General features: G+C 35.2%; 2 protein-coding genes across 4 annotated transcripts; one reads left to right on the top strand and one right to left on the bottom strand.

Moving 5' to 3' along the window:
• Positions 1 to 7,522: 7,522 nt before the first annotated feature.
• Positions 7,523 to 14,649, top strand: LOC110446334. The gene is made up of 6 exons (XM_021491448.1): positions 7,523 to 7,656; positions 8,466 to 8,660; positions 9,189 to 9,281; positions 10,336 to 10,485; positions 12,166 to 12,215; positions 12,654 to 14,649. The coding sequence occupies exons 2-6, from the start codon at positions 8,486 to 8,488 to the stop codon at positions 12,738 to 12,740; spliced, it is 555 nt and encodes a 184-aa protein (XP_021347123.1). The 5' UTR covers positions 7,523 to 7,656; positions 8,466 to 8,485; the 3' UTR covers positions 12,741 to 14,649.
• A 58-nt stretch (positions 14,650 to 14,707) lies between these two features.
• LOC110446333 (thymidine kinase 2, mitochondrial-like) lies at positions 14,708 to 27,743 on the bottom strand. Of its 3 annotated transcripts, none has more exons than XM_021491446.1 (10): positions 27,614 to 27,743; positions 26,202 to 26,248; positions 25,461 to 25,535; positions 23,095 to 23,163; positions 22,438 to 22,527; positions 19,041 to 19,114; positions 18,754 to 18,869; positions 16,663 to 16,742; positions 16,277 to 16,360; positions 14,708 to 15,764 (listed from the first exon to the last, which is right to left on the bottom strand). In XM_021491446.1, the coding sequence occupies exons 1-10, from the start codon at positions 27,660 to 27,662 to the stop codon at positions 15,675 to 15,677; spliced, it is 774 nt and encodes a 257-aa protein (XP_021347121.1). In that variant the 5' UTR covers positions 27,663 to 27,743; the 3' UTR covers positions 14,708 to 15,674. The 3 variants fall into 3 exon arrangements, with proteins under 3 accessions (XP_021347121.1, XP_021347119.1, XP_021347120.1); XM_021491444.1 differs by lacking the exon at positions 27,614 to 27,743 and adding an exon at positions 27,289 to 27,584; XM_021491445.1 differs by lacking the exon at positions 27,614 to 27,743 and adding an exon at positions 27,388 to 27,584.
• Between the last annotated feature and the right edge of the window lie 173 nt (positions 27,744 to 27,916).

The raw sequence follows: 27,916 nt of genomic DNA, 5'->3' as shown, positions 1-27,916 counted from the left end.
TGTATAAGACATGAACTACATATTGTTTAACATTGTATAAGACATGAACTACATATTGTTTAACATTGTATAAGACATGAACTACATACTGTTTAACATTGTATAAGACATGAACTACATACTGTTTAACATTGTATAAGACATGAACTACATATTGTTTAACATTGTATAAGACATGAACTACATATTGTTTAACATTGTATAAGACATGAACTACATACTGTTTAACATTGTATAAGACATGAACTACATACTGTTTAACATTGTATAAGACATGAACTACATATTGTTTAACATTGTATAAGACATGAACTACATATTGTTTAACATTGTATAAGACATGAACTACATACTGTTTAACATTGTATAAGACATGAACTACATACTGTTTAACATTGTATAAGACATGAACTACATATTGTTTAACATTGTATAAGACATGAACTACATATTGTTTAACATTGTATAAGACATGAACTACATACTGTTTAACATTGTATAAGACATGAACTACATACTGTTTAACATTGTATAAGACATGAACTACATATTGTTTAACATTGTATAAGACATGAACTACATATTGTTTAACATTGTATAAGACATGAACTACATACTGTTTAACATTGTATAAGACATGAACTACATACTGTTTAACATTGTATAAGACATGAACTACATATTGTTTAACATTGTATAAGACATGAACTACATATTGTTTAACATTGTATAAGACATGAACTACATACTGTTTAACATTGTATAAGACATGAACTACATACTGTTTAACATTGTATAAGACATGAACTACATATTGTTTAACATTGTATAAGACATGAACTACATATTGTTTAACATTGTATAAGACATGAACTACATACTGTTTAACATTGTATAAGACATGAACTACATACTGTTTAACATTGTATAAGACATGAACTACATATTGTTTAACATTGTATAAGACATGAACTACATATTGTTTAACATTGTATAAGACATGAACTACATACTGTTTAACATTGTATAAGACATGAACTACATACTGTTTAACATTGTATAAGACATGAACTACATATTGTTTAACATTGTATAAGACATGAACTACATATTGTTTAACATTGTATAAGACATGAACTACATACTGTTTAACATTGTATAAGACATGAACTACATATTGTTTAACATTGTATAAGACATGAACTACATGCTGTTTTACATTGTATAAGACATGAACTACATATTGTTTAACATTGTATAAGACATGAACTTTATGCTGTTTAACATTGTATAAGACATGAACTACAAACTGTTTAACATTGTATAAGACATGAACTACATGCTGTTTTTCGTTGTATAAGACATGACCTACATACTGTTTTAGATTGTATAAGACATGAACTACATGCTGTTTAACATTGTATGAGACATGAACTACATATTGTTTGACATTGTATAAGACATGAACTACATGCTGTTTAGCATTGTATAAGACATGAACTACATATTGTTTAACATTGTATAAGACATGAACTACATTTTGTTTGATATTGTATAAGACACGAACTACACATTTCTTGACCTTGTTCAAGATGTATAAAACATAAGCAACAACATGAAGAGTAGCCTCCCCTGAAATTTTAAGATGTGTGTAAGAAGCTCCGGTAATTATTATGCATTTCTCATTTTTTTCCGACATCTTAATATGTATACCTGAAGTACGAAGGTTGCAGCACTGTAAGACGTATTGTTTAAATACCAAAAGTCGACTGTATTTTCACCCACAATGTTTTAACAAAACTCGTACGATAACGGCATTGTACTGGTCGGTGCGTCCTACCTGTGTTCACCCGTGTACCACGTGCACATTCCTGAGCGCGCGTGCTATCAACACACACAACAACAACATGGGTGATTTACACATCGGTTCCTGGGAGGCAATAAAATCGCTTCAAATAACATGGAAAAGTGGGTTGTAACTGTAAGTGACTCTATACGATTCGCGCTTAACTGTAAACAACCCCCTCCCCCACCCCTTTTTTTAAAAAAAGTCCGTTCTAGGAAATATGGCAGCACGTCCGTTTTTGAACATTATTTAACTTTTTCTGTCGAAAGCTCGGATGGCCGAACGAGCCCTGCCATGGGGTAAGTTCAATATATCGTATTGAACGGGAAAAACCATGAAATTTGCTATTTCTTACATTTTGTCATGTCACGTGGCACAAATACTGCTACATCAGAAAAGCGCGGGAATATGCAGCGTAGCTTTTGACGCCACGTTGTAATGACGTCACGCTTGACAACAATACAGAGCGCCATTTTGAATGGGTTTCACTGCAATTTTGCCGTTTGCTAGTATTATCTGGTAAGATTTGCAGGCAAAAATTATATAAATTGTGTAGTTATGTAAGAACAATAATGTATGCTGCAAAGGTAGACAACAAAACCACTTAGACTACTGTCACTTCATCTAAACTTGAAACTGAAAATCTACGCAGATAATATAATGTACCGTTCAGATTGGACAAAACTAAGAAGAACATTTTTTCTTGTGAAGATATAATGTTTCGTTCATCTTCACTGCTGAAAAATTCATGATATTTCACTTGTAAACTATAATAAATGCCGATACCGTAGGGTTTACCATCATATTTTTGTGGACAGTATGCGGCCTCAATTTCCCAGCAGGCTTTCACGCAAGGGGAAGCACCGGATGTGGACAAAGTGTTTACATATCAAACAAACCCGGCGGCGCCTTGCGCCGCTTGGGTGTTTGAAAAAAATAAAGGCAATGTGTAGTAAGGGGAAGCAACTCTGTTTACGCACGCATGTGTTACTATTAAAGAGCTTCGCTCGGGCGCCTTGACGCGTGTTAACGATGAAGTCACAGTCGCGTCAAAACATGTTGTGGAAACAATTTTCAGTTCGAAAAAAAATGAAAATATCAAATAATATCATTATGTAGGACATCGAAGGATTTCATCACTAGCTTTGAATTGTAAAAAAATGGAGGATTGTTTCTGAATATAAAAAATCTGCCGGAGATACGAGAAAAATACAAGGTATTCATTGAAAATATCAAATTAGTTGTTTGTGCAAAAAAAGACAACATCAATGCAGGCACGGAGCAACGCATATTGCCGTTTTTTTCGAGCCTGTACGACCGGAAAGACGAACGTTTTTGAAGCCTTTATATATAGCATAGAATCAATTCACTCTCATTTTCCCGTACTTTCCGTACAAATGTTACTAAAACGGCTCGCACTGCTCGGCAGATCGCGAGACTGCCCGCTATCAAGAATGTCATAGGCAGCAACATGCCACCAAAAACAACGCAATTCGGTAGAGTCGATGTCAGATGTTTTGCTGATAATGGGAGAATTCCGTGGACACATTGCAGCGTAACAGATCGCCCGTCTTACCGATGCACCGCCAAAAAAACAGACGAACATTAAACAGTGCTTAAATTACAGTGTACAGCGTACACAGGACAGGAAAACGTTGTTATGAGTGTGACGAGACTGGGCATATTCGACGTAACTGTCGCTCTCTCTAGATCTATGAGCGCGATGAGGAGTATGACAACTATTGGGAGTATACTCAAGAAATATAAATGGGTCAACCGTATGAACAGGAAACCGATCAAGTTGAAGTGGGGGAGGACAAAGTAGACGAAACTACATACAACGCAGTGGGTGTCGTATTAGGCGTGTACAATGTCCAAAAGTACAGTTTCGAGGACAGCTTGGAAGTGGTAACGCGAAAAAACCCCGACGCTGGCAAGATATTTGAAGATTTCATAAAAGCCTGTCAACGAAGTCTAGCCAGCGTGTCTCGGGTCTGTAGCATGTTAACGCAAAAAAAGGGAACAGCACGCGATGGCGATGGCTCAACTATTTATAACCTGTTTGACCAAAATGATTTGACCGGAATCCACGTCAACTCTTCTGGTGCAAGATGGTTGTCGGAATCGTTTGAGGACTTATTCCTACAAAAGCCACGAAACTAGGATATCACCAACGTGAAGAAGAGACAAAGGGGGAAGTAGTTCTACATCCAATCCAGTAAAATGGCAAACCGTTGATTGTATATCATTAGTCAGTAAATAAGAAGTAACATTGATTGAGAGACCAGGTAAAGCTTACCTGTATTTAAGATTTGATCGTCTTCTATCTTGTTTACTAAATTATGAATATTGCATAAATTAATGTTAATTATTTGCGACATAATAAGAAAAGACATGAACTATTTCATTGGATAAGTACTCAACAACTAGATGGTGTATGTATTCAGGAAGCGCATTGTGATGAAAGTGAATTACATAACTAGAAAAAAAAATGAACGGAAAGAATTAAGCGGTGGAAATAGTTGGAATAATGGTCTTAAAAATGCAGGAGGTACAAGATTTCGGTTTGGGAAAAAATCAAATGTTCAATAAGAATTATTATATGCATGAACATTTCTCGCAATCACATTGGTCGGATCCTATACACGTGACCAGTCCTCAAAAACTCATGTAGACTGGTTATCCGGTGAATATCCATTTCTAAATATAGCCTATATGGAAATCTCCGGATATTGTCGACAGAATTTAAGCATGTACGAGGGAGAATTTTTCACGTAGCTTACATCAACATTTAGAGGTGTTTTTTTTCAGTTGGTATTATTATGTAACCTACTTGTCCGGAAGTTAGCTGTACATTCTTTGACAACAGATCTAGATAATATGCTTGTTTTTGACATTCATGATCAACTAAGATATTTTATTATATATCAGATACCTAAAAAGATTCATTCTGATCGTGTCACTTCTTTTTTGCACAATACTCCACGATAAATATTAGGCGTTATGCTGTTTTAGATTGTTTGAAGTGTCATTGATTTTCTGTCTAATTGCATTGTTTTAGTACAATAATGATCAATATAGGAAGCTTGTAACACCTGTTAACGAAACAGAGAAACAAAGCTGACGAGTAGGAACACTGAACTACAAGCAGTTTAGTACACAAATTATAGAACAGGCGCTGACTTCCCCCCCAAAAAAATGCATGTTTACTTTTCTCCAAATGAATACTAAAGTACTCCAAAGTAAATAGATCTTAAGATATAGTGAAAATATGCTGTTTTCCAAATGTATACCTACACTAATTGTATATATGCCATTTGATATCTGCAAGTCTAAATGAAAAGATACAGCTCTCCATATGTATAGTATTACTTAATTATTATTTCATAGTATACCTTCAAGTGTGCTTAGTTAATTAAAAGATATGCTGCTTTCTAAATGTACATACTGTATATACATGTTGCTTTCGTTTATCGGCATATGTCCTTAAATTACATCGCTTTCCAAATAATTACATATATGCTCTATCATAACATATAATATGTGTAAAAGGATTGGGTTTTGAACACTTACACAGGCTGAGGCCATGTCCTTGTTCGGCCTACATCAGGGTGGGTCGACACAGCTGAACACAATGTACATCAGTCCTTGGGGGCAGAGGATGCCACGCCGAGGTATTACCCCGAGGGAGGCAGAGCTATCCAGTTACCTGTAAGCTGGAGAAAGCGCGGCCATGGACTTGGGAAGAGCTGACACAGTTTCCCGGGATCAGGAGGTCACACCTGAAGGGATAATTCGCGATAGTGCGCGACGATATCGGAACGCGGACGCGGGATCTCGGTAAACCCAACAGGATGTGGACTTCTCTGTATTTCCAGAACACACATAATGAACTTATTGTTTTACTAGTGTGTGAGGGGGGTGGACAAATTTTACATGTACTTATAAATATTCATTGTACATTGTCATCATTACCCTTTCTGTTATAATTTGTCATTTTTCTAGGAACAATGTTTGGTATTATTTCTAGCATGTGTAGTAATGAGCCAGAAAATTCTGTCCACTTATGTGGAGGGGTAATGTGTATTTTTGGTGAGGAATGGAGATAAATCGGAATTGATTTTGTTTTTCATGTGCTGTTACTTTAGCGTAAGCAGCCCGATACTTAAGTATTTGGGGCTGATCACAATTCACCTGCTGTGTATAACACCACATATAAAGATAAACATCAGGGTCTTATACAGAAGACAAGGTCTGAGGGATAATTCCATTACCAAGAAATATACATGTAGGTCCTTGGATCTAGAGCATTTGGCTTGTGGGCTGCACCTCTGGTAATATTTGTGACTGGGTTTTTTCTATGATAATGTTGTTTTTTCTATGATAAAAGTGTTTACCTATAAGTGCACTTTTTATGTGGGTTGATTAACAGGTATTAAGGTTTGTTTTGTTACAAGATGATTAAATTGTCATTTTTGCTAAATCATCTAGTGATGCTGTTGTCATGCTACAACTGCTGTAATGATTGTAAACTTTCATTTTTTTGTTAATGGACGCATGGTTTCTCTATGTATCATCTAATGTTGTATGCTTTTGTGTTTCAAAACGATTGGATTGTTGTACATACCAAATGAGAACATTTGTCTCTTTTTAAGGGAAGGCGAATGTAAAAGGATTGGGTTTTGAACACTTACTTGTTGTATATAGTTCCGTATGTTGTGATCAGTTTACCTGGGGTATTCCAATTGGAGATTCCCTTCATTTCTGATTGGTTAATATTTTTGGGATAAGTTACCTTACCTGTACATCACTCTACGGTCAGGTAATGGGTCAGTATCGAGTTCAAATACTACATTGCACGTGTATTTCAAATACTACATGGCACGTGCATTTCAAGGCATACAATTAAATTTGGCTATATAGCTGGGTGTTTTGGTATTGTAAATCAGTCTGGCAGAGGCTTACATGTAGCTGGTCCGCTCGTCTTTATCCTTCTTACGGGCAGATATGTAGGAGTGTATTTCGGCCTTAGACCTCAAAATTCTTCCGGGCTGGGTGGTATTCTCCCATTGTAGGCATGTTTTGGTAGAACTATCTCAGTGTTAATTTGGGATGGTTATTTTCCCGTTGTAAGCATGTTGTAATATATTATCGGGGTGTGTTTAAACTTATTCCCCGGGGTGGGATACCGGGTGGACATTTTTGAGAGGACATATTTTACCCAGATATACTGTTTTTAGTATGGACCGGTCGAGTGGTTGACGTTCTGTAGCATTGTGTATATCTATTCAACATGTTCCATCTAATTTACTTCACTGTTTCATTTGGTACATAATAAATTGTAGAACTTTATAAGACGTGTTGTCATTCATTGACCTGTAGTCGAGGCAGAACCACAGAGTTGACGAACGAAAAATCACTATACGAGGACAAATCTTTTACATATATATGTATTGTATATTAGATGCAATAAAAATATGTTTGAATAAATAAAACATGCCAGCTATGTTTAGCAAACTTTGTTAATGGTTAATTATAATCACAACACAACGGAACAAACACATATATATATATCTGTATAACAACATCAGCAACAACAAACCTGCTGTTTATTTCTAGTTTTAATATTAATTATGCCACATCATCGGTGTCAAGGTTCGCGTCCCATACGGGACACGGGAGATAACTCTAACTTAATAGTTTGACAACGCTAGTTTCGATTTCAACAAAGACGGAAGTGATATTCGACCGACAGTGTTCTTTGCATCAAAGGTCATCAGCTAGGGTCAAGGGGAAGGTGTCAGTATACCGTAAGTATACAACATGTGTACTTATTCACCCAGAGCACACTACAGAAGTCCTAAAACTTGTAATCACGTGGTAGTTGTCATAACAGTTGCCAGGTCAACGTCGTTGGACAGGTTCCGGTCTGTTAACAGGGTTATGCTCATTAAATGTTGCTAACATAAAACAGTAATATCCATTAGGGTGAGAGACAACGTTATATATTATACTACATCTGTATGACAATTTATGATAGAAATCACAGGGACCTGAGAATTTGTTACTGTTATATTTGGAGCTAAACTGGAGTGTTTCGAGTACATTGTAATTGTACACGCTTCATGGGTTTAGATCAATTTTCAGTAAAAATGCCATCTCTGCGATGGGTTAAACCCCTAAACGTGTAACATGACTCTGAACACTTCATATTTGGTCCAAATAAAGCTGTCATCAATTCTCAGGTCCCTCTGATAAAAATAGCACATTAGTAAACCACTGAACTGTGACCCAAAGAGCCACGAAGTGGCTTATTTCCAAATAATATCCTCCTTCTACATATATAATGTATGCGTAATGTGCTACATTGTTATCAATTAAACAACTGCACAGAACTTAAACATTAGTGATCTGAAACTGAAACAACAACACTTTTTGACCAACATCTTTATATTACAAGTTTGTACATCAGTTTTTAGGATCATTCTTTAACTTGAGAGCACAGGGAAAATCCTCTCAACTCAGACACATTTGTGTAGAGATAAGTCATTGAGTCTACCGAAGCGAAGTGTGAAGTGCTAAGCGTATTATTATGCAGTATTGTTCCATTTGTTGACAGATAACTCACATAAAACAGAGATGCTTCCTGTTTGGTTCTACCAGCTAGTCATGGTGACGGTTTTACACTCATGTACTGCCAGTGTTAGCGTTAAACAACATTCCAAAGATGATACGTTGTATGAAATATCCGAAAACAGGAGAAGAGGCAACACACAGATAAGGCTTGAGGACAGTGGGCATGCTATTAACTGTGGTAAATATCTTTAGTAAATCGACACAGATTAGTCTACAAGCCACATATACACATATGTAATATATGTATATATTAGAATAGTCAGAAAAACCTCATTGAAGAGATGAAAGTGCTAATGACATGCTGTGTAGAATTTATTAATTTAAAATTATATACATGTTTATAGATGAACACACATCTTTGGAGATATCATTTCAATTATCTCATGTTACAACAGTATACGAAATTTCATGTAATAATGTCATATAATAGCATTTTTGAAATTTTGATTTAATATTGGAAAGTGTAACGTGATTTTTTTCTTTTAGAATATTGATAATTTATACAAAAAAAAATGATATAGTCCGATACAAGAATTTTCTTTATCTTTTTTTTCTCCATTTTTGTCTTTATTGTTAAAAGTAAAGGGAAGGAATCAATAAATCAGAAGAATTAATGCTAGGATGGTAAACATCGGTTTTACACATTTACGTCACTGGCTATCGTAAACATTTAGCGGTTGAATTTATTTATTAATATTTATTTCAGGTCCAACGGCAAATAAAATGGACTTCAGCTGGTCTCCAAAGACCTTACATAAAACGACGAATCCACTATCAGTTACACTGGATATGCTGGCTAGTAGGTTTTACTATATGTTTGTTTATCTTACCTCCATACGTCGTCGGCGTGCAACCCCAATACATTTTCGATACATTTAACCTCTGTGATTCATTACTTTGATGAACTTACCTAAAATGTCGTTGATGTCATGCAGTTTCTTAATGTCGTTGGTGTGTTTAACTTCCAGGGCTTGCTGGTGTAATGAACCTCTATTTGTCCTATATATGGGTTAAACCTTCCCACATCATTAACATTTTGAATCTGTTAATTGCTGATTTATTATTCTATATAATTCGAACGTGATAGCTTCATTGTTTCAATCAGATTTTTATAGTAACTTTTGGTCTAGTTTAAGTTCAAGAAAACTGCAATTCAACTTGGGTAAAATGGACAATGCTGATTATGTAAAAATTCACCAAAGTACAATTACAACAGAAGGATTATTGTGAACACTCAATTAACCCATCACTAAGTGCACGAGAAGGCTCAGCATCATCTCAGTAAAGTAGTGTAATAAACCCAACAAAACCATAGAGTTCATTGCAGTGGAAAGTAAATATTATAAAACATGGTGATAGTTATGCAAACAAATTTATAAAGTTATCGTTATGAATGCTCCTTGATGTTGATACAATCTATACGTTATTTCTAATATACTTTGGTCTGGTTAGTTCCAATTATCGCTGCATAGCCTGGAACGTGACAAAACTAGGTCATCAACATTACACGAGAAAGAGTTCAGCAAATCGGATGACGATTTTTGTGACGTCGACCGTTCGTTTAGGCGAATTCATATTTATGCGATATGATTAAACTTTACAAAGAAAGAGCGAGAGAAAACAAAACCTCATCGATTGACAACGTAATTTTAGTTTCACATTAAATAAATATAAATGTTTAAAAATGGATGTCCTGGACTTGTTATGGTTTATGATTTGGTAAGAGGTAGGTAGACAAAGAATAGAACAGTAATGTTATCACCTCATAGTCTACATAACTGACAAACATCATGTAACGTGTATGTAGTATGCTACCTACTAATTAATAGTGGCCATGTTCTTGTCCCTTACAGCTGTTGATCTCAACTCAGGATATGTCCAGCTCAATGTAACGGACAAAGTAGCACCGGACACCCCAATATTTCAGGTTAACCGAACAGGAGGTTGCCAGAGCCTGCAGAAGTTTGGATTCCAAAATCTCAACTGTCCTGTTAAGGCAAACGGTAAGCCTATCTGACAAACTTGTGCTAAATTCAATCCAGTCAAAAAGTTAATAAATAAATATACAACATTTGATATAGCGCCCTATCTAGCTAACATAAGCCACTCTAAAGTGCTTTACAGTACATAGATATACAATTCTATACAGTCAATACAATTAGCGTATATATTAATCAATATAATTTTGAGGAATTCGCAGGAACTACCTTATCAGGCGCTAACTACTAGTCCTATGCCACCTGTCTAATATCCCCCTATGTGTGTATGCCTGTCTGTGTGCTGGAGATGTATTGTGTTCTGTTTTGTAGTGGGACCGTGCTTCCAACGGTATCATTTATAGTGCCACCTCTCTTGAATAGATACAGCACAGATACCGCAACACCCACCCCAGACCACTTTACACTCCACCTGGGTTGTTGGAGTTGTGTGGGCAGGAGAAAAACACTTTCTCTGAATATTCCATGCGTACGGCGACTTCGGGGATCGAACCCCGGCCGCCTGCGTGGAAGTCCAGAGTGTTACCAATCCGCCCATACTGGTGTGAATGGTGTGGTTCGGCGATACATTTAAAACAGTAGCTTGTTGCCACGTGGCTTGTTGCCATGTGATTGACAGTACATATTAATGCGTTTGTGGTACGAATACAGTGTTTTCTGAGTTAATGTTTTAGCTGACCTGGTCAATACCTGGAAAAAGTCGAGATACCATCCTTTAATGTGTAATTGATTGGCATGGTAAGACGAACACATCCTAGCTATAAGGGTTGTCTCGAGGTTCTGTAATCATACAAATGTATATAGACATACACATGGATATCAACAAAAATGATTTCGAAGTACACTTAGTCCTTGTAGCCTTTGGACCTTGGAATAAACTATTGTATAGAGGGAGAGTGTACATATAGCTTCCATAGGAGCTGAGGGGCAAAGCCCGAAAGGATAATGTGGGTGTCTACTCTTGAATGTATTTCAATCAGATTTACTACTAACGTTGATATAAAATTTGGATCTAACCAAATACCGCTGTTCCCTTCAGAGCTGGAACAGTCATGAAAGTGAGGAATATTTGTAATATGAAAATATTTTGTCATGATTGATAAAACGAAACAGAACCTATTGGCCCCTTTTACAAACAAAATAATATTGTCTTCGTATTATTTTCACCCTACCAGCTAGGTCCTATATTGATTACAAGCACGTAATTAAATATCTAAATGATATAACGAGACAGTGTTGACAATCCCAGACTTAGGTACAGATCCGTTGTAATCACCAAGGATTAAAACTTGTATAATATATAAAGCAATGCCTAATTATAATATGTATGGTGTTTGTTCCCTGAGAAAACGAAAATTTAGACACAGTTTTGATGGCTGCTATTATGAAATACGTGTAGTCGGTCATTACAGCCTATATAGCAACGCCAGTAGGCGAACGAGAACATAAAAGAAACAGCTTTGCGCAGTCGCCATTTAATCTTTTTAGATTTTGTTTCTTGAAATTTTATTTACAATTACAATTGTGATGTCTCGTTTCGTGTTTGATATGTTTGCATGCATATGGAGACTAAAATTATACAACCGTTGATTTGATCAGAAATATTTAAATTTAAATTCTAATGTTTACTATTTTGATAAAATAGACTTCTGACCTGTATATGTATATTGATGATTGTTTTTTCAGACCAAATAAAGACATCCATCATGAAAACAGATGTACCAACTCTTCCGGAGGTATACTTTCATATTATAACCGGCGTTCTTAGAATGACTCATCTAAGCTAAAGTACCATATTAAAACCACGACTCTTTCTAAGGTTATGCATATTATTGAATATAGCATGTTTTTGTTCTCAAAAACGATTTTTGGTAAGCAGATTACTGTTTCATTTTGGATTATATTCTTACAACGTGATCTTGCGTAGTATTACATGTACCAGTTTCGGTTTGTGCATTAAAACAGTATTTCAGGAATCAGGATAGTGTCATGTCTACGTGTAATGATGTCGGATACAAGTCTCGTGTTTTAACATGTTTGAATTTGACCGAATGCAAGATCATCTCCCTTTGCCAAAGTAACGAGAACATTTTCATCTCACGAACAGTAATGTACAGTAAGAGTTGTGACGGGATAACTAACATCTAAAAAGTAATCATTGTTTCTACTTACAGGGCGAGTTTATTATCATGATCGTCGTTACAAATGAGAACAAAGAACTGTTTCTATGCATGAAGGCAGACGTCACAATCCAGCCCTGATCTATCGTGGTACGGTAACCTGATTCAAGCTTTGCTCAGCTGTAACGCATATCTACTGTATAACAGTATGTACGATTGTATCGTAGGGAATTCGATTACTTTTTATATATTTTGTACACGTAAAAACGTTATCTTCACACATTATTTTGACATAACTAATCATTTCACACAACATTGTAAAACATCTCTTCTAGGAAGATGGAATTATGCTGTTTCGTCAACAGTTATTGTAAATACTGCGTCTGCCAATGTTTACACAAAAACACCGATCTGCAGGCGATGTATGTGTATGCGATTTATAAACATTCTATAAGCATGCGTGTGTGACTTACGAATGCTACTTCAGACTTGGGGAAGGACGTGACTATATACATGATACATGTTCATATGAAGCGACTTATGTTATCCCCCTTACAGATTCGAAGGCTTTCTGCGTCCTCTGCTAGGGACACGTTGGAGAGACTATGGTAAATCTTCTTCCCCCAATTCGATACATTGGACATCAATATTTTCCTTTTCTCCTATCTACCCTCTTCTTGTTGGTACTTTCTGTACGTCGGTGGTGTTTCTCTGGGAACTCCGGCTTTCCTTCACCACCAAAACCTGGCATGTCCTTAAATGACCATAGCTGTTGATGGACGTAAAACACAAAGAAACCAAACCAAACCTGGTGTCTCCCTAGGGACCCGTCTCCATAGGACCTTTTCTGTGTAAATGTTGTATAATACTGGTATTGTTCTGGATGATGCTGAATGTTATTCCATACTAAAGGTATCATGTGATTGATACCAATGTCCTGCACGTTGCTTCTTATTAATCAAATGTATAATATCCTTGTCATGGTGGCCATACAGTATATATTTGACTGTCAATATCATTTTTTTTTTCTTTGTTATGTGAAGTGGTGTACATAACAGTACGTATTTAATTTGTTTCATTTTTGAGCTGTTTGTTGGATATTCTTTCGTTATGTTTAATGTTATCAGTAATTTGCTGTTATTTTCCCTTGTTTTTATGATCTTTTGTCAGTTCTATAATCAGTCAATAGTAAAACAGTGTGGATGTTTTTAAAATATGTGTAACTGGGGATCGTCAACAGCATCGCGAAAACATGATAAGCTTGTGTTTTGGTATGGAAGTATGTGGGCGAGTTACATATATGTAGGTTTTTTCTTTGCAAACAATGTGTTGTTTTATACAGTGACGTAAAACATAAGATAAACGGAATCTCAAACTTATTTTTATTCCGTCTTAGTTTAGTCAATCTCAATTAAAATTGTTTTGTCAAAATCAAATGTGACAAGAACTAAATTGAAATCCTCTTTGTATTATTTTGCTCTTTGATTCATATGATTTACATATGATAAGATCCAGAAGGCATTTATTTATGAATTCGATACTAAAATACAAGTAGAATGGAACTATTGTTTCACTATAATTAACTTCTATGAATATACTGTAGATAATATTAGTTTATATTTCTTTATTCATTAGCCTCTGGTCTATCATTTTTGTTTTCTGAATGAAAATGAATTGTTTAATGAGATATTTGTAACAGATGTGATCTGTACTACGTGGACACTTGTAAAACATGTCGTAAGTCTAATGCGGTTTTGCTACAGATGATAATTTTTCTTGGTTTTTTTTTTATCTCTTTGATTAATAAAACTAAACAATTGAACAAAAAGGGTTGCTGCTCTTTTTGTGTTAATTGTTTTATGCTATAGAATGATAAGAAAATATCTGGAAGCTAATGTGAATTCTTGTCTTTTAAGTTGTAAATACAAATTAAAACAAATATAAATTAGTGTCAATCAATTTGTTTATTTCAGTGCGTTACCAAACTGTATGTAACAATATTTATTTGATTATTTCTGATGATAAATAAAACGATTGCTGTTATAAATATGATTTGAATTGTTTTAATTGTCGTTATACGTTGTCGGTATACGTTTGATAGTCTGGCAATTTATTTCATTAACAAACCATTAACTAGGGATGACATACACCATATTGTATTCGAACATCTTTTATTATAAAAACAGATACTTGCACTCAAGTTAATATTTGTCCGTTTTCACTACGTAGATAACAATTTAATAAAAACTACTCAAAAAATTAAACACAACCTGCTCTGCCTAACTAACACATTTTATAACACAAGATATAAAATTATAATAAGAAATATAACAAAATATCATAAATATAAGCTATCAATATCACAATAGTTGTATTAGTAATAAACAATAATTGAGCAAGGCATTATAACCCATCAAATAGTTATACAGAAAATACATCATAGTATATTGATATAGTGAGTAATATTGCAAAAACAAAATAATATCCAAAATGAATCGCAACTACCTTGCAAGATAATGTACGAGTTATCAAAGAGACTTCTTTTGTGGGGTTTCTTTTATAATTAGATGATATCAAAAAGCATGTGTACTCTTACATTAACCATTCAACAGAGTACATATCAGTAAACAATAAAACATTGCTCGACAGGCTCACTTGTCCATCAGAAACTCCGATTCATTCATTGATAAATAAGGAACGGGTCAACGCAGTCACTCTCAGCCGAGCCGTAACCCGTCAAATTACTTATTCTCTCAATAATATACAGAGACTAACGTCAACAACTGTAAAGCCCTAAAACTAACTGACTGTCCAGACAAATCGCCAATTTCTATTTATTTCTGTAGATTATCATTTACAAAGAGGAAAAACCTTTGTCTTAGTTTCGGTAAAGTCTTAAAAGCACATCAATGCACCTTCGAACAGTGTTGCTGATGACTCCTCATAGTTTGTTACGTCTGTCACACAGCGTATACACAGTTCTGTGTTTTGTGTTTAGTTGTATCCATGTATTAACTTTTCGAGCAGTTCGGACGCAACGTACTTCTACTTTTATTTAAACTCCATGGACCAGTGCTAGCTTTTGTAAATTGTGTCATTTATGATGTTAAGAATACTCAAAAAGACTCTCACCATCTCCTCTGTTGGTTGATCGGCATTTATCACCTGAAACGGACACCGATACCATTATCGTACAGTGTTGATTCTGAAGATATACTCTTTTTTTCCAAAGATATGAAAACAGACAGACATAAACACTGTAATAAGTCATATAATAATCTTTATATATTTCATTGTCGACATTGAAATCAATGGATGAATGTTAAATTTCAACACTATTGCTTTTTTGTCATTTTTTTCTGTGATGAGCCAAGTCCAATCATTATGAAAATGATTTATAGTTCGTTTTATATATCCAGCACTTAAGAAAGTTTACTAAATTACATCTTAAAGTAGGTTTTGGAAAAAAGTATGATGTTGGTGTTTCCTCCAATAAGATGTTACTGCCACGATTGCAATCTAATATAAAGTGGAACGGACCACTCCGAGGCGTGCCAAACTCTACATGGACACTACCAGTTGCGTATTCTGGTCACTGGCAAGCGACCAAGTACAGATTAGCAACAGACTGGTGTGGTCTTTTGTTTACTTCATTAAATATATCCCCCTGTACTCACCATTACATGACTTTCAGTTGGAAACCCTGCATTCCTCCTGATCAGCCAGTCTTCGTGCAGTTCATGCACAGTCCGCAGACAATCCTAACGGAATTTACATATATATAATTATAGTTTTACACCGGTACATAACAAATGAGGATATGAATAGGGCTTTATTCATTTAGGAGTAACATCCGTCGTGATAGCATCGACATTGACGTTATGTTTACGTTGTCAAAAATGTTGTCGTTTTACACCAACGAATACATTTCGAAGAAAATATGATCATATGTTTTCTTTTCTCTATTTTTCTTTATTTGTCTATGCTTCAATATCAATTAAATCATGATATTTAAATGAGTTAAATTGACTATTTCAACATATATTTAATTATAGATACTCACCAGTGTAACCTTGGCCTCTTCTGGTCGATTTCTACTTTTAATTCTTTCGTAAGAATTTTCTGGTGTTGTTCGAAGATAAACTGCAACAGAAAACAATATATGCCATTTTGTCCCAGCTCCCGTTATATTCGTGTACAGAATTTAAGACATGACGGACACTGATTTGATCAAATTTCCATTATATTAAACATAAGTACATTACAACTTAAGGAGGCTCCACCCTTAGCCAGCAGAATTCAATGAAAGTTTCACATAATGGTTATGTCACTATGTAGAGATGATTTTATGAAAATCTAAGCATTCCGATAAACTGGGGATTTTTTTGTAAGAAATACTGAAATATTGAATTTTTGTCAAATTCAACACTTTTACATTTTTTGAGCGTGTTGCATTGTTCAAAACTATAACAACAATAAAATAATGAAAAGAAACATTGCTAATCAACCCTACAAATATTTTATTTATCATAAAATATCTACAACATGTTACAAAAAGCGTTTTTTATTGAAATTGTATGGATAACAGTTACTAAATACAAGCTAAAAGCAAACAGGACACATAGTTTCATACAAAAAGACTGAAAAATTGAACCAAATGCACACAAAGTCTTTATAATTAATTTATTTTACATTTTACAATAATTTTGATCCTGATGAGAGTTGTCTACCTTGAAAAAAAACGGAACTTTTTGCAGAGGGATAGAATTTATACAATGACACTTATTTTCTTTACTATACCAAAAAACGACGGAAGTAATTTAAATTACTAGATTTAATTGTCAATTTACTGTTCTTTTATGGAACAAAATTACTCTCAATCATGTACACTTTGGACATCATTCCATAGCCTGCTTACGCATGGTATATTAACATGTCAGGTACATATGTAACCATAGGCTATCGCATGGTATGCCGTTATTACGTGCACGCACATGCACTTGCATTTTATAGGGATCTTGATATTTTACAAACCACTTTTTAACAGAGTTATTGTAATTGCATTTGTGAACCGATTTATCTGACAGAGCGTAACTCGCTCGACAACAAAAGTCGTAGCGACCAAGAGCTTGTGAACTACTGTTAGCACGTGATACGTACAGGAGAGGTCGGTAAACAAAACACATCAGTCTGCATTCCATGCGCCTCATATACGACCTTCTTGGAAGTCGTCTGATCATATGTCAGTGTTTGCCCGTGAGTTAATTAATGTCTTTGTATCATAAGCTTTATTTCTGAAGTACGTGTGATTACACATTTCCAAGTTAAGTCTCGATATCGGGTGTTGACATATCATCGTCACGCACATGTACTATTGTTTACCCGGTGTTACTATAATTTACACCACGGTAATGGAATGCCCGATACGCAATACGGAAATGACGACACGAAAATACGAAAAGAAAAACATGTGTATTACGAAGGGTGGAAACTCCTTAACTACAGGAACGTCGAAATCAGATGTTCTGCTCCGGTTTTATTTGTGGCACTCGTTGGGTGTTTTATGTAAGTTATAAGAAGATCAGACAGAGTGACTGAGCAGTCACGGAAACCATGTATATGTTTATTTACGTGAACAAGACCAAAACACTCCGTGTATATATTCCGTATTAGTTGTTCATTAAATCACTGATCTGGAACATACTGCTTAAGTAGATACTGTTGAAAACGTAAATCAAGCGTACAAATAGCCTTTAGTCAAACATGAAGATATCATGGCACCGGCTGAGATGAAATATTCTGTAAAAATGTTTAAGAAAGACTGCATTATACATCACATCTCATTTTCTTTTCCATTGCATTTGTTTATCAACTAGAATATTAATATTTTGTATACTCTCGATGCACATTAATTGTGCCTGCTTCAGTTCTTGGTCATTAAACATACACATATTAGCATACTAGTATGTATCATATGTTATATGTAACTGTGCCACTTGGAAGTGTGTCATGCCTTAGGTAAACATATCTTATTGATATAGCGTACTTTCTTTCTAGCACTCTAGATCTGTGCTTTTATGCCGTGTAACTTTATACTTATATCATGATGCTCTGTTTTGTTCATAATATCAGTATCAGAGGCAAAACATCATACCAGTAAGTCCAATATTCAGGTTATGTGCTTTTCTTATCCAGTCAAACCATTTTGCTTTTCTTATCCAGTCAAACCATTTGCTGAGAATAACGTATTCCATATCAGTCATCTTGCCACTGAAATAAAAAAAAAGGGAAATTGCATTCATGACAAACGTCATTGTTCAATTTGTCCAACTCTGTAATCTTTCAAATGTTTTAATCAAATATCAATATAAAATTCAAACATTTCAATTTTAAAATATATTCAAATATCTTCAAAATAAGTGATATCATAATAAAACTTACCTTCTATAAAACATTTCCATAAAACATAACTGGGCGCTGTTGATGGACCGTTCCAACACTTTCACCGGTTTTTGCTGGAAAGTGGAAATGTTTTGTGTAAACGGATTCTGATTAAAATGCGAAAACATCACCTTAATATATAGATAGTATCGTCATAATTACCAAGGTATACGTATTTCATAATAACCAAGGTATACGTATTTCATAATTACCAAGGTATACGTATTTCATAATTACCAAGGTATACGTATTTCGTAATTACCAAGGTATACGTATTTCAAAATTACCAAGGTATACGTATTTCAAAATTATCAAGGTATACGTATTTCATAATTACCAAGGTATACGTATTTCAAAATTACCAAGGTATACCTATTTCATAATTACCAAGGTATACGTATTTCATAATTACCAAGGTATACGTATTTCATAATTACCAAGGTATACGTATTTCATAATTACCAAGGTATACGTATTTCATAATTACCAAGGTATACGTATTTCATAATTACCAAGGTATACGTATTTCATAATTACCAAGGTATACGTATTTCAAAATTACCAAGGTATACGTATTTCATAATTACCAAGGTATACGTATTTCATAATTACCAAGGTATACGTATTTCATAATTACCAAGGTATACGTATTTCATAATTACCAAGGTATACGTATTCATAATTACCAAGGTAAACGTATTTCATAATTACCAAGGTTTACGTATTTCAAAATGACAGACGAAGTATTGCTAAAAAAGGCTAGATACCAGATATTGAATGTAATGCAGTTCTTGAAGCAGAACATGAACATACTGATGTACTTTCTAGTGATTGTTTCACTTCTTTATGATCCAAAGTATTAAGTTGACTTTGAAACCACTTCATTAATCAGACTACTAAGATAAGGGTTCCAGCTACTAAGGGAGACTCGAATGTTACTAAGATAAGGGTTCCAACTACTAAGGGAGACTCGAATGTTACTAAGATAAGGTTCCAACTACTAAGGGAGACTCGAATGTTACTAAGATAAGGGTCCGGCTACTAAGGGAGACTCAAATGTTACTAAGATAAGGGTTCCAAGAACTAAGGGAGACTCGAATGTTACTAAGATATGGGTTCCAGCTACTAAAGGAAACTCGAATGTTACTAAGATAAGGATTCCAGCTACTAAGGGAGACTCGAATGTTACTAAGATAAGGGTTCCAACTACTAAGGGAGACTCGAGTGTTACTAAGATAAGGGTTCCAACTACTAAGGGAGACTCGAATGTTACTAAGATAAGGGTTCCAACTACTAAGGGAGACTCGAATGTTACTAAGATAAGGGTTCCAACTACTAAGGGAGACTCGAATGTTACTAAGATAAGGGTTCCAACTACTAAGGGAGACTCGAATGTTACTAAGATAAGGGTTCCAACTACTAAGGGAGACTCGAATGTTACTAAGATAAGGGTTCCAACTACTAAGGGAGACTCGAATGTTACTAAGATAAGGGTTCCAACTACTAAGGGAGACTCGAATGTTACTAAGATAAGGGTTCCAACTACTAAGGGAGACTCGAATGTTACTAAGATAAGGGTTCCAACTACTAAGGGAGACTCGAGTGTTACTAAGATAAGGGTTCCAACTACGAAGCGAGACTCGAATGTTACTAAGATAAGGGTTCCAACTACTAATGGGGACTCGAATGTTACTAAGAGAAGGGTTCCAGCTACTAAGGGAGACTCGAATGTTACAAAGTTAAGGGTTCAAACTGCTAAGGGAGACTCGAATGTTACTAAGATAAGGGTTCCAGCTACTAAGGGATACTCGAATGTTACTAAGATAAGGGTTCCAGCTACTAAGGGAGACTCAAATGTTACTAAGATAAGGATTCCAGCTACTAAGGGAGACTCGAATGTTACTAAGAGAAGGGTTCCAACTACTAAGGGAGACTCGAATGTTACAAAGTTAAGGGTTCAAACTGCTAAGGGAGACTCGAATGTTACTAAGATAAGGGTTCCAGCTACTAAGGGAGACTCGAACGTTACTAAGATAAGGGTTCCAACTACTAAGGGAGACTCGAATGTTACTAAGATAAGGGTTCCAAGAACTAAGGGAAACTCGAATGTTACTAAGATAAGGTTCCAACTACTAAGGGAGACTCGAATGTTACTAAGATAAGGGTTCCGGCTACTAAGGGAGACTCGAATGTTGCTAAGATAAGGGTTCCAACTACTAAGGGAAACTCGAATGGTACTAAGATAAGGGTTCCAACTACTAAGGGAGACTCGAATGTTACTAAGATAAGGGTTCCAGCTACTAAGGGAGACTCGAATGTTACTAAGATGAGGGTTACAACTACTAAGGGAGACTCGAATGTTACTAAGATAAGGGTTCCAGCTACTAATGGAGACTCGAATGTTACTAAGATAAGGGTTCCAACTACTAAGGGAGACTCGAATGTTACCAAGATAAGGGTTCAAACTACTAAAGGAGACTCGAATGTTACTAAGATAAGGGTTCAAACTACTAAGGGAGACTCGAATGTTACTAAGATAAGGGTTCCAACTACTAAGGGAGACTCGAATGGTACCAAGATAAGGGTTCAAACTACTAAAGGAGACTCGAATGTTACTAAGATAAGGGTTCAAACTACTAAGGGAGACTCAAATGTTACTAAGATAAGGGTTCCAACTACTTACTGAGACTAGAATGTTACTAAGATAATAGTACCAACCACTTACTGAGACTCGAATGTTACTAAGATAATAATACCAACCACTTACTGAGACTCGAATGTTACTAAGATAATAGTACCAACCACTTACTGAGACTCGAATGTTACTAAGATAATATTTCCAACTACATACTGAGACTCAAATGTTAATAAGATAATAGTTCCAACTGCTTACTGAGATTCGAATGTTACTAAGATAATAGTTCCAACTACTTACTGAGACTCGAATGTTACTAAGATAATAGTTCCAACTGCTTACTGAGACTCGAATGTTACTAAGATAATAGTACCAACCCCTTACTGAGATTCGAATGTTACTAAGATAATAGTTCCAACCCCTTACTGAGACTCGAATGTTACTAAGATAATAGTTCCAACCACTTACTGAGACTCGAACGTTACTAAGATAAGGGTTCCAACCACTTACTGAGACTCGAATGTTACTAAGATAATAGTTCCAACTACTTACTGAGACTCGAATGTTACTAAGATAATAGTTCCAACTGCTTACTGAGATTCGAATGTTACTAAGATAATAGTTCCAACTACTTACTTAGACTCGAATGTTACTAAGATAATAGTTCCAACCACTTACTGAGAATCGAATGTTACTAAGATAATAGTTCCAACCACTTACTGAGACTCGAATGTTACTAAGATAATAGTTCCAATTACTTACTGAGACTCGAATGTGTTGTTCTAACATTGTCAGCTGTATATAGTTCTGTAACGTAAATGACCATCTTGCCGGATCCTCATAAATTTTCCCCTGAAACACAATCAAAAACGCAACCAGATTCGAATTGATTCTCTTTTGGCTAATTAAGTGAATAAGGTTAATATTTGATATTCTTTCTTCGCAAAATATTCTTTGTATAGGTCATAAGACAAAATATAACATTTAGGTCATATAGAAATATAGTATGTATGGTTCATGAAAAAAAATGTAGTATTAATTGGTCTTATGACAACGATGGCAACAATTGAAGTGTAGCCTACCTTGCTGCAATTAAGAAATTTATCTCCATAGAAATTGTGTAAAATAGATTTTAAAGTTCAATGGATGCTAAATGAACATTTAATCCCTTAATATCTGTTTAATGCTTTCATTTTTTTTCAATTAGAAAAGGTAACTTTTTATTTTATTTTAAATCTAATACCGATTACAAATAATACATATAAGTATACATAAACCATAGGTACAAAATGTACTAGCTAAAGAGAGATAACTCTTACATAAAAAGTATGTATAAAATGTAAGGTAACATACACTAATACATGTATATTAAGTAATGTCCTATTTATAAAAGTAATGTGCTATTTATTTAATACTCACTAATAATTCACTTCCCAACATAACATGTCCTTCCAGAAGATTGGACTGTTTCCCTTGTTCTTCAATAAACTGTGTAACGTGTGATAAATTGTTATTTGTCTATCAGAAAATTCAAATGGTCCACATACACGTGTATGAAAATCCTGTCACATTGGAACCCATTGGAACCCTGTCACATTGATATTGGAACCCATTGGAACCCTTGTCATTTTCATTTTGATATCCATTGGAACCCTGTCACATTTATATTGGAACCCATTGGAACCCTTGTCACATCATTATAGGAACCCAATGGAACCCTGTCACATCATTATTGGAAACCATTGGTACCCTTGTCACATTAATATTGGAACTAATTCGAACCCTTGTCACATTAATATTGGAACCCATTGGAACCCTTGTCACATCATTATTGGAACCCATTGGAACCCTTGTCATATTCATTTTGAAAACCCATTGGAACCCTGTCACATTTATATTGGAACCCATTGGAACCCTTGTCACATTAATATTGGAACCCATTGGAACCCTTGTCACATCATTATAGGAACCCATTGGAACCCTGTCACATCATTATTGGAAACCATTGGTACCCTTGTCACATTAATATTGGAACTAATTCGAACCCTTGTCACATTAATATTGGAACCCATTGGAACCCTTGTCACATCATTATTGGAACCCATTGGAACCCTTGTCATATTCTTTTTGAAACCCATTGGAACCCTGTCACATTTATATTGGAACCCATTGGAACCCTTGTCACATTGATATTGGAACCCATTAGAACCCTTGTCACATCATTATAGGAACCCATTGGAACCCTTGTCACATCATTATTTGAACCCATTGGAACCCTGTCACATCATTATTGGAACCCATTGGAACCCTGTCACATTGATATTGGAACCCATTGGAACCCTTGTCACATTGATATTGGAACCCATTAGAACCCTTGTCACATCATTATAGGAACCCATTGGAACCCTTGTCACATCATTATTTGAACCCATTGGAACCCTGTCACATCATTATTGGAACCCATTGGAACCCTGTCACATTGATATTGGAACCCATTGGAACCCTTGTCACATTGATATTGGAACCCATTAGAACCCTTGTCACATCATTATAGGAACCCATTGGAACCCTTGTCACATCATTATTTGAACCCATTGGAACCCTGTCACATCATTATTGGAACCCATTGGAACCCTGTCACATTGATATTGGAACCCATTGGAACCCTTGTCACATTGATATTGGAACCCATTAGAACCCTTGTCACATCATTATAGGAACCCATTGGAACCCTTGTCACATCATTATTTGAACCCATTGGAACCCTGTCACATCATTATTGGAACCCATTGGAACCCTGTCACATTGATATTGGAACCCATTGGAACCCTTGTCACATTGATATTGGAACCCATTAGAACCCTTGTCACATCATTATAGGAACCCATTGGAACCCTTGTCACATCATTATTTGAACCCATTGGAACCCTGTCACATCATTATTGGAACCCATTGGAACCCTGTCACATTGATATTGGAACCCATTGGAACCCTTGTCACATTGATATTGGAACCCATTAGAACCCTTGTCACATCATTATAGGAACCCATTGGAACCCTTGTCACATCATTATTTGAACCCATTGGAACCCTGTCACATCATTATTGGAACCCATTGGAACCCTGTCACATTGATATTGGAACCCATTGGAACCCTTGTCACATTGATATTGGAACCCATTGGAACCCTGTCACATTTATATTGGAACCCATTGGAACCCTTGTCACATTAATATTGGAACCCATTGGAACCCTTGTCACATCATTATTGGAACCCATTAGAACCCTGTCACATTGATATTGGAACCCATTCGAAACCCTTTTCACATTAATATTGGAACCCATTGGAACCCTTGTCACATCAATATTGGAACCCATTGGAACCTTTGTCACATTAATATTATAACCCTTTGAAACCCCTGTCACATTGGTGAAAAGCAAATATTACGAAAACAACATCTTTATTCTATGAAAATGTTTTAACTTGATGTGTACTTGAAACATAAATTGTATAGATTTTTATAAACATTTTTAGGAAATAATTTAAATCTGGATAAGTTTTATATAAAAGTTATAGTCCTTGATGTACGTTTTTTTTATATAAATGATTTAGTTTTTTCATAATAGGCAAAATGTGTGATATTACATGCACAGTCATGATTTGTACACACTGTTCAAAATTAAAGTCGTCATAATCAATGAATGCAGTGTGAATTCATTTGAGGTCCTCTTTATTCATTACTTTTAATTAGTTAATGATATATCTCAAATAAGAAAATATTTACGTCAATATCTCCAATTTTCTCCAAGTGCTGTATAAACGTTGTTTTCCCACTAGCGATGTTCCCTTCCACACAAACCTATAACAGAGAATATATTGATATACATCAAATATTGTTCATGTGCATGTTTTAGATTTTAAATCTGCACAAAGTTAAAGTCTGCAATGCAAATTGTACATTATGGTGATGGTTCAGTTCGTGTGCTTGTCTGTCACCATGCAATGTGTGTCCCGTCACCATGCAACACCAATTACATGATATGCATGTAAAACCAAGATTATTTTAATGCGTATGTGTCTCGTCACCATGCAATGTGTGTCTCGTTACCATGCAACACCAATTACACGATATGCATGTAAGACCAAGATTATTTCAATGCGTATGTGTGTCTCGTCACCATGCAATGTGTGTCTCGTTACCATGCAACACCAATTACACGATATGCATGTAAGACCAAGATTATTTTAATGCGTATGTGTGTCTCGTCACCATGCAATGTGTGTCTCGTCACGTCACCATGTAATGTGTGTCTCGTCACCATGCAACACCAATTACATGATATGCATGTAAGACCAAAATTATTTCAATGGCTTTTAATCCTCGTATGTAACATGATCAATTATACATAGATTATGATACATTCCAATTTATTTGTTCCGATACAATAATGAAAGCTTGATTCGAATATATGTAGTCAATGTAACCAGCGAGTTTTGTTACCATATATACTGTGTATATACCTACGTTAAAAGCTTTACCAGGTTTACTTGAGAAAGACGCAGCAGGGCTTCCTAGAAAACAAATAAGATACATAGTAATGACATATTTTGAAAGCCCACAATTGCTTACTTATAAATAACAACAAAAGCCATCGGAAGTGTTCTAAATCGATGTGAAATCTGAGCAAGTTAATTGCCTATAAACGACCTCGATATCTTTTTTTTTTTTTGACATTTTTCAGTATCAAATGTATCAGAATACGTCCACACTATCACATAAATAGTTGGGGTTATATCAGAAATAAGATTTCTTTTTCATCGAGCGTTTATCAGCCTAATGCAATGCAATGACATATTTTAAATTTAAATATTCCATGAAAAAGCGTGCAGAAATACTAACATTTTTGTTTATTATATTTTGTTTTCAGTTTCGATGATTATCAAACTATCACATATTCTAACTTTAATTTAATATGAATTCAAGCCACTGATGATGGTATGTTATAGGCGGCCATATCCGCACATAACTCCGGTTTAATCAAGGTTTCTCAATCATTTAGTAATTTCTATATACATATGTACATATATACTGTCGCTCAATAAGAAGCGATCTTGTCTTAACAAAGGAATCAAATATTTCCATCTTGCTAGCGCTGTTATTGTTAGTCTGGAGTAATATATATAGTGCAAGGTAAAGTGTGACAAATGCAATAGTTGTTTAAGTACCTCGTGGTCGATATTTCAATACGTATTTTAGACCACATTACGTCCGACAATGGCTAATTGTTTGTAGATTGTGTAATATGCAAAGTAACTGTGTATGCCAGTATGGTGTTGTACTTTGGAGGTAGATCCAATAACACTACATACATATGTATATATGGGGACGGCGTACACAATGACAACACTAGTACTATCGAATTACTATTACAAGTGTACTTACAATAATGTAGATACGTCGTCAAACAAATACATTATCAATATGTTACTTATTAAGGGGAAATATCGACTGTACTAGAACAGACTCAGAAACATGTTAAGTAACATACATGCACATGTACAGTGTACATGACTTAGATAGATATACACGAGTTCATTGTATTATACGATACCAAATAAAGCCGGTGCCAATGGTAAAGACTTCCGTGTTACTGAGTGGTGTTGCCTCGTATATTCTCGAGTAACATTAGGAACAAAAGAGTTGAAAAAACCTTTCGTCGCCAGTCTGACAGACATGGCTTCCCTAGTAAATGTGGAGATCCGAAGACCGTGTTGCGAAGTCATTTCGGCTTTCTATATATTATATACAAAACGAAAGTACACTGGTATTTCCCGTTCTGGCCGATCATTGAGAAATTCCCAACAGGTACAACGTTAACACGACCAATGGAATTCAAACATACTAATTATGCATTAGTTAGTCAGAAAGGACATTACCTGGATACTTTCGTTGTGTATACAAGATTTTGTTGATTTTTCTTCCCATATAAGGAAGTGGGCACTCAGTGGGATATGCGTGCTATGCGTGCTTGGGCCTCGGTAAAAATAAAACTTCACTTAATACGTATACGCGATCAACTGATATGCAATACTAGATATGTGTTCATGATTGATATGCCAAACTCCTTTTTTTAATAATGAGCTACATTTTGTAGAAAACAAGTTGAGGAGTTCAGTACGTGTAGAAGTTAGCGTTTAAAGAAAATAAACATGTTGTAGTTTGTAAGAAAAATAAATGAA

The sequence above is a fragment of the Mizuhopecten yessoensis genome, unplaced genomic scaffold (assembly GCF_002113885.1).
Source record: "Mizuhopecten yessoensis strain PY_sf001 unplaced genomic scaffold, ASM211388v2 scaffold2671, whole genome shotgun sequence".
In the NCBI taxonomy this organism is placed as follows: Eukaryota; Metazoa; Mollusca; class Bivalvia; order Pectinida; family Pectinidae; genus Mizuhopecten; species Mizuhopecten yessoensis.
This window is presented reverse-complemented; position numbering and strand designations above follow the sequence as displayed.

Excerpts from the sequence above, each read along its gene's own strand:
- LOC110446334 (XM_021491448.1), top strand. The coding sequence starts at position 8,486 with ATGCTTCCTGTTTGGTTCTACCAGCTAGTCATGGTGACGGTTTTACAC. Across the intron at positions 10,486-12,165 it reads CTGTCCTGTTAAGGCAAACG|ACCAAATAAAGACATCCATC; the intron begins GTAAGCCTATCT and ends TTGTTTTTTCAG. Across the intron at positions 12,216-12,653 it reads ATGTACCAACTCTTCCGGAG|GGCGAGTTTATTATCATGAT; the intron begins GTATACTTTCAT and ends TTCTACTTACAG.
- LOC110446333 (XM_021491444.1), bottom strand. The coding sequence starts at position 27,460 with ATGACTTCGCAACACGGTCTTCGGATCTCCACATTTACTAGGGAAGCC. Across the intron at positions 25,536-26,201 it reads AACCTGGTAAAGCTTTTAAC|GTTTGTGTGGAAGGGAACAT; the intron begins GTAGGTATATAC and ends TCTCTGTTATAG. Across the intron at positions 19,115-22,437 it reads AACAACACATTCGAGTCTCA|CAAAAACCGGTGAAAGTGTT; the intron begins GTAAGTAATTGG and ends TCCACTTTCCAG.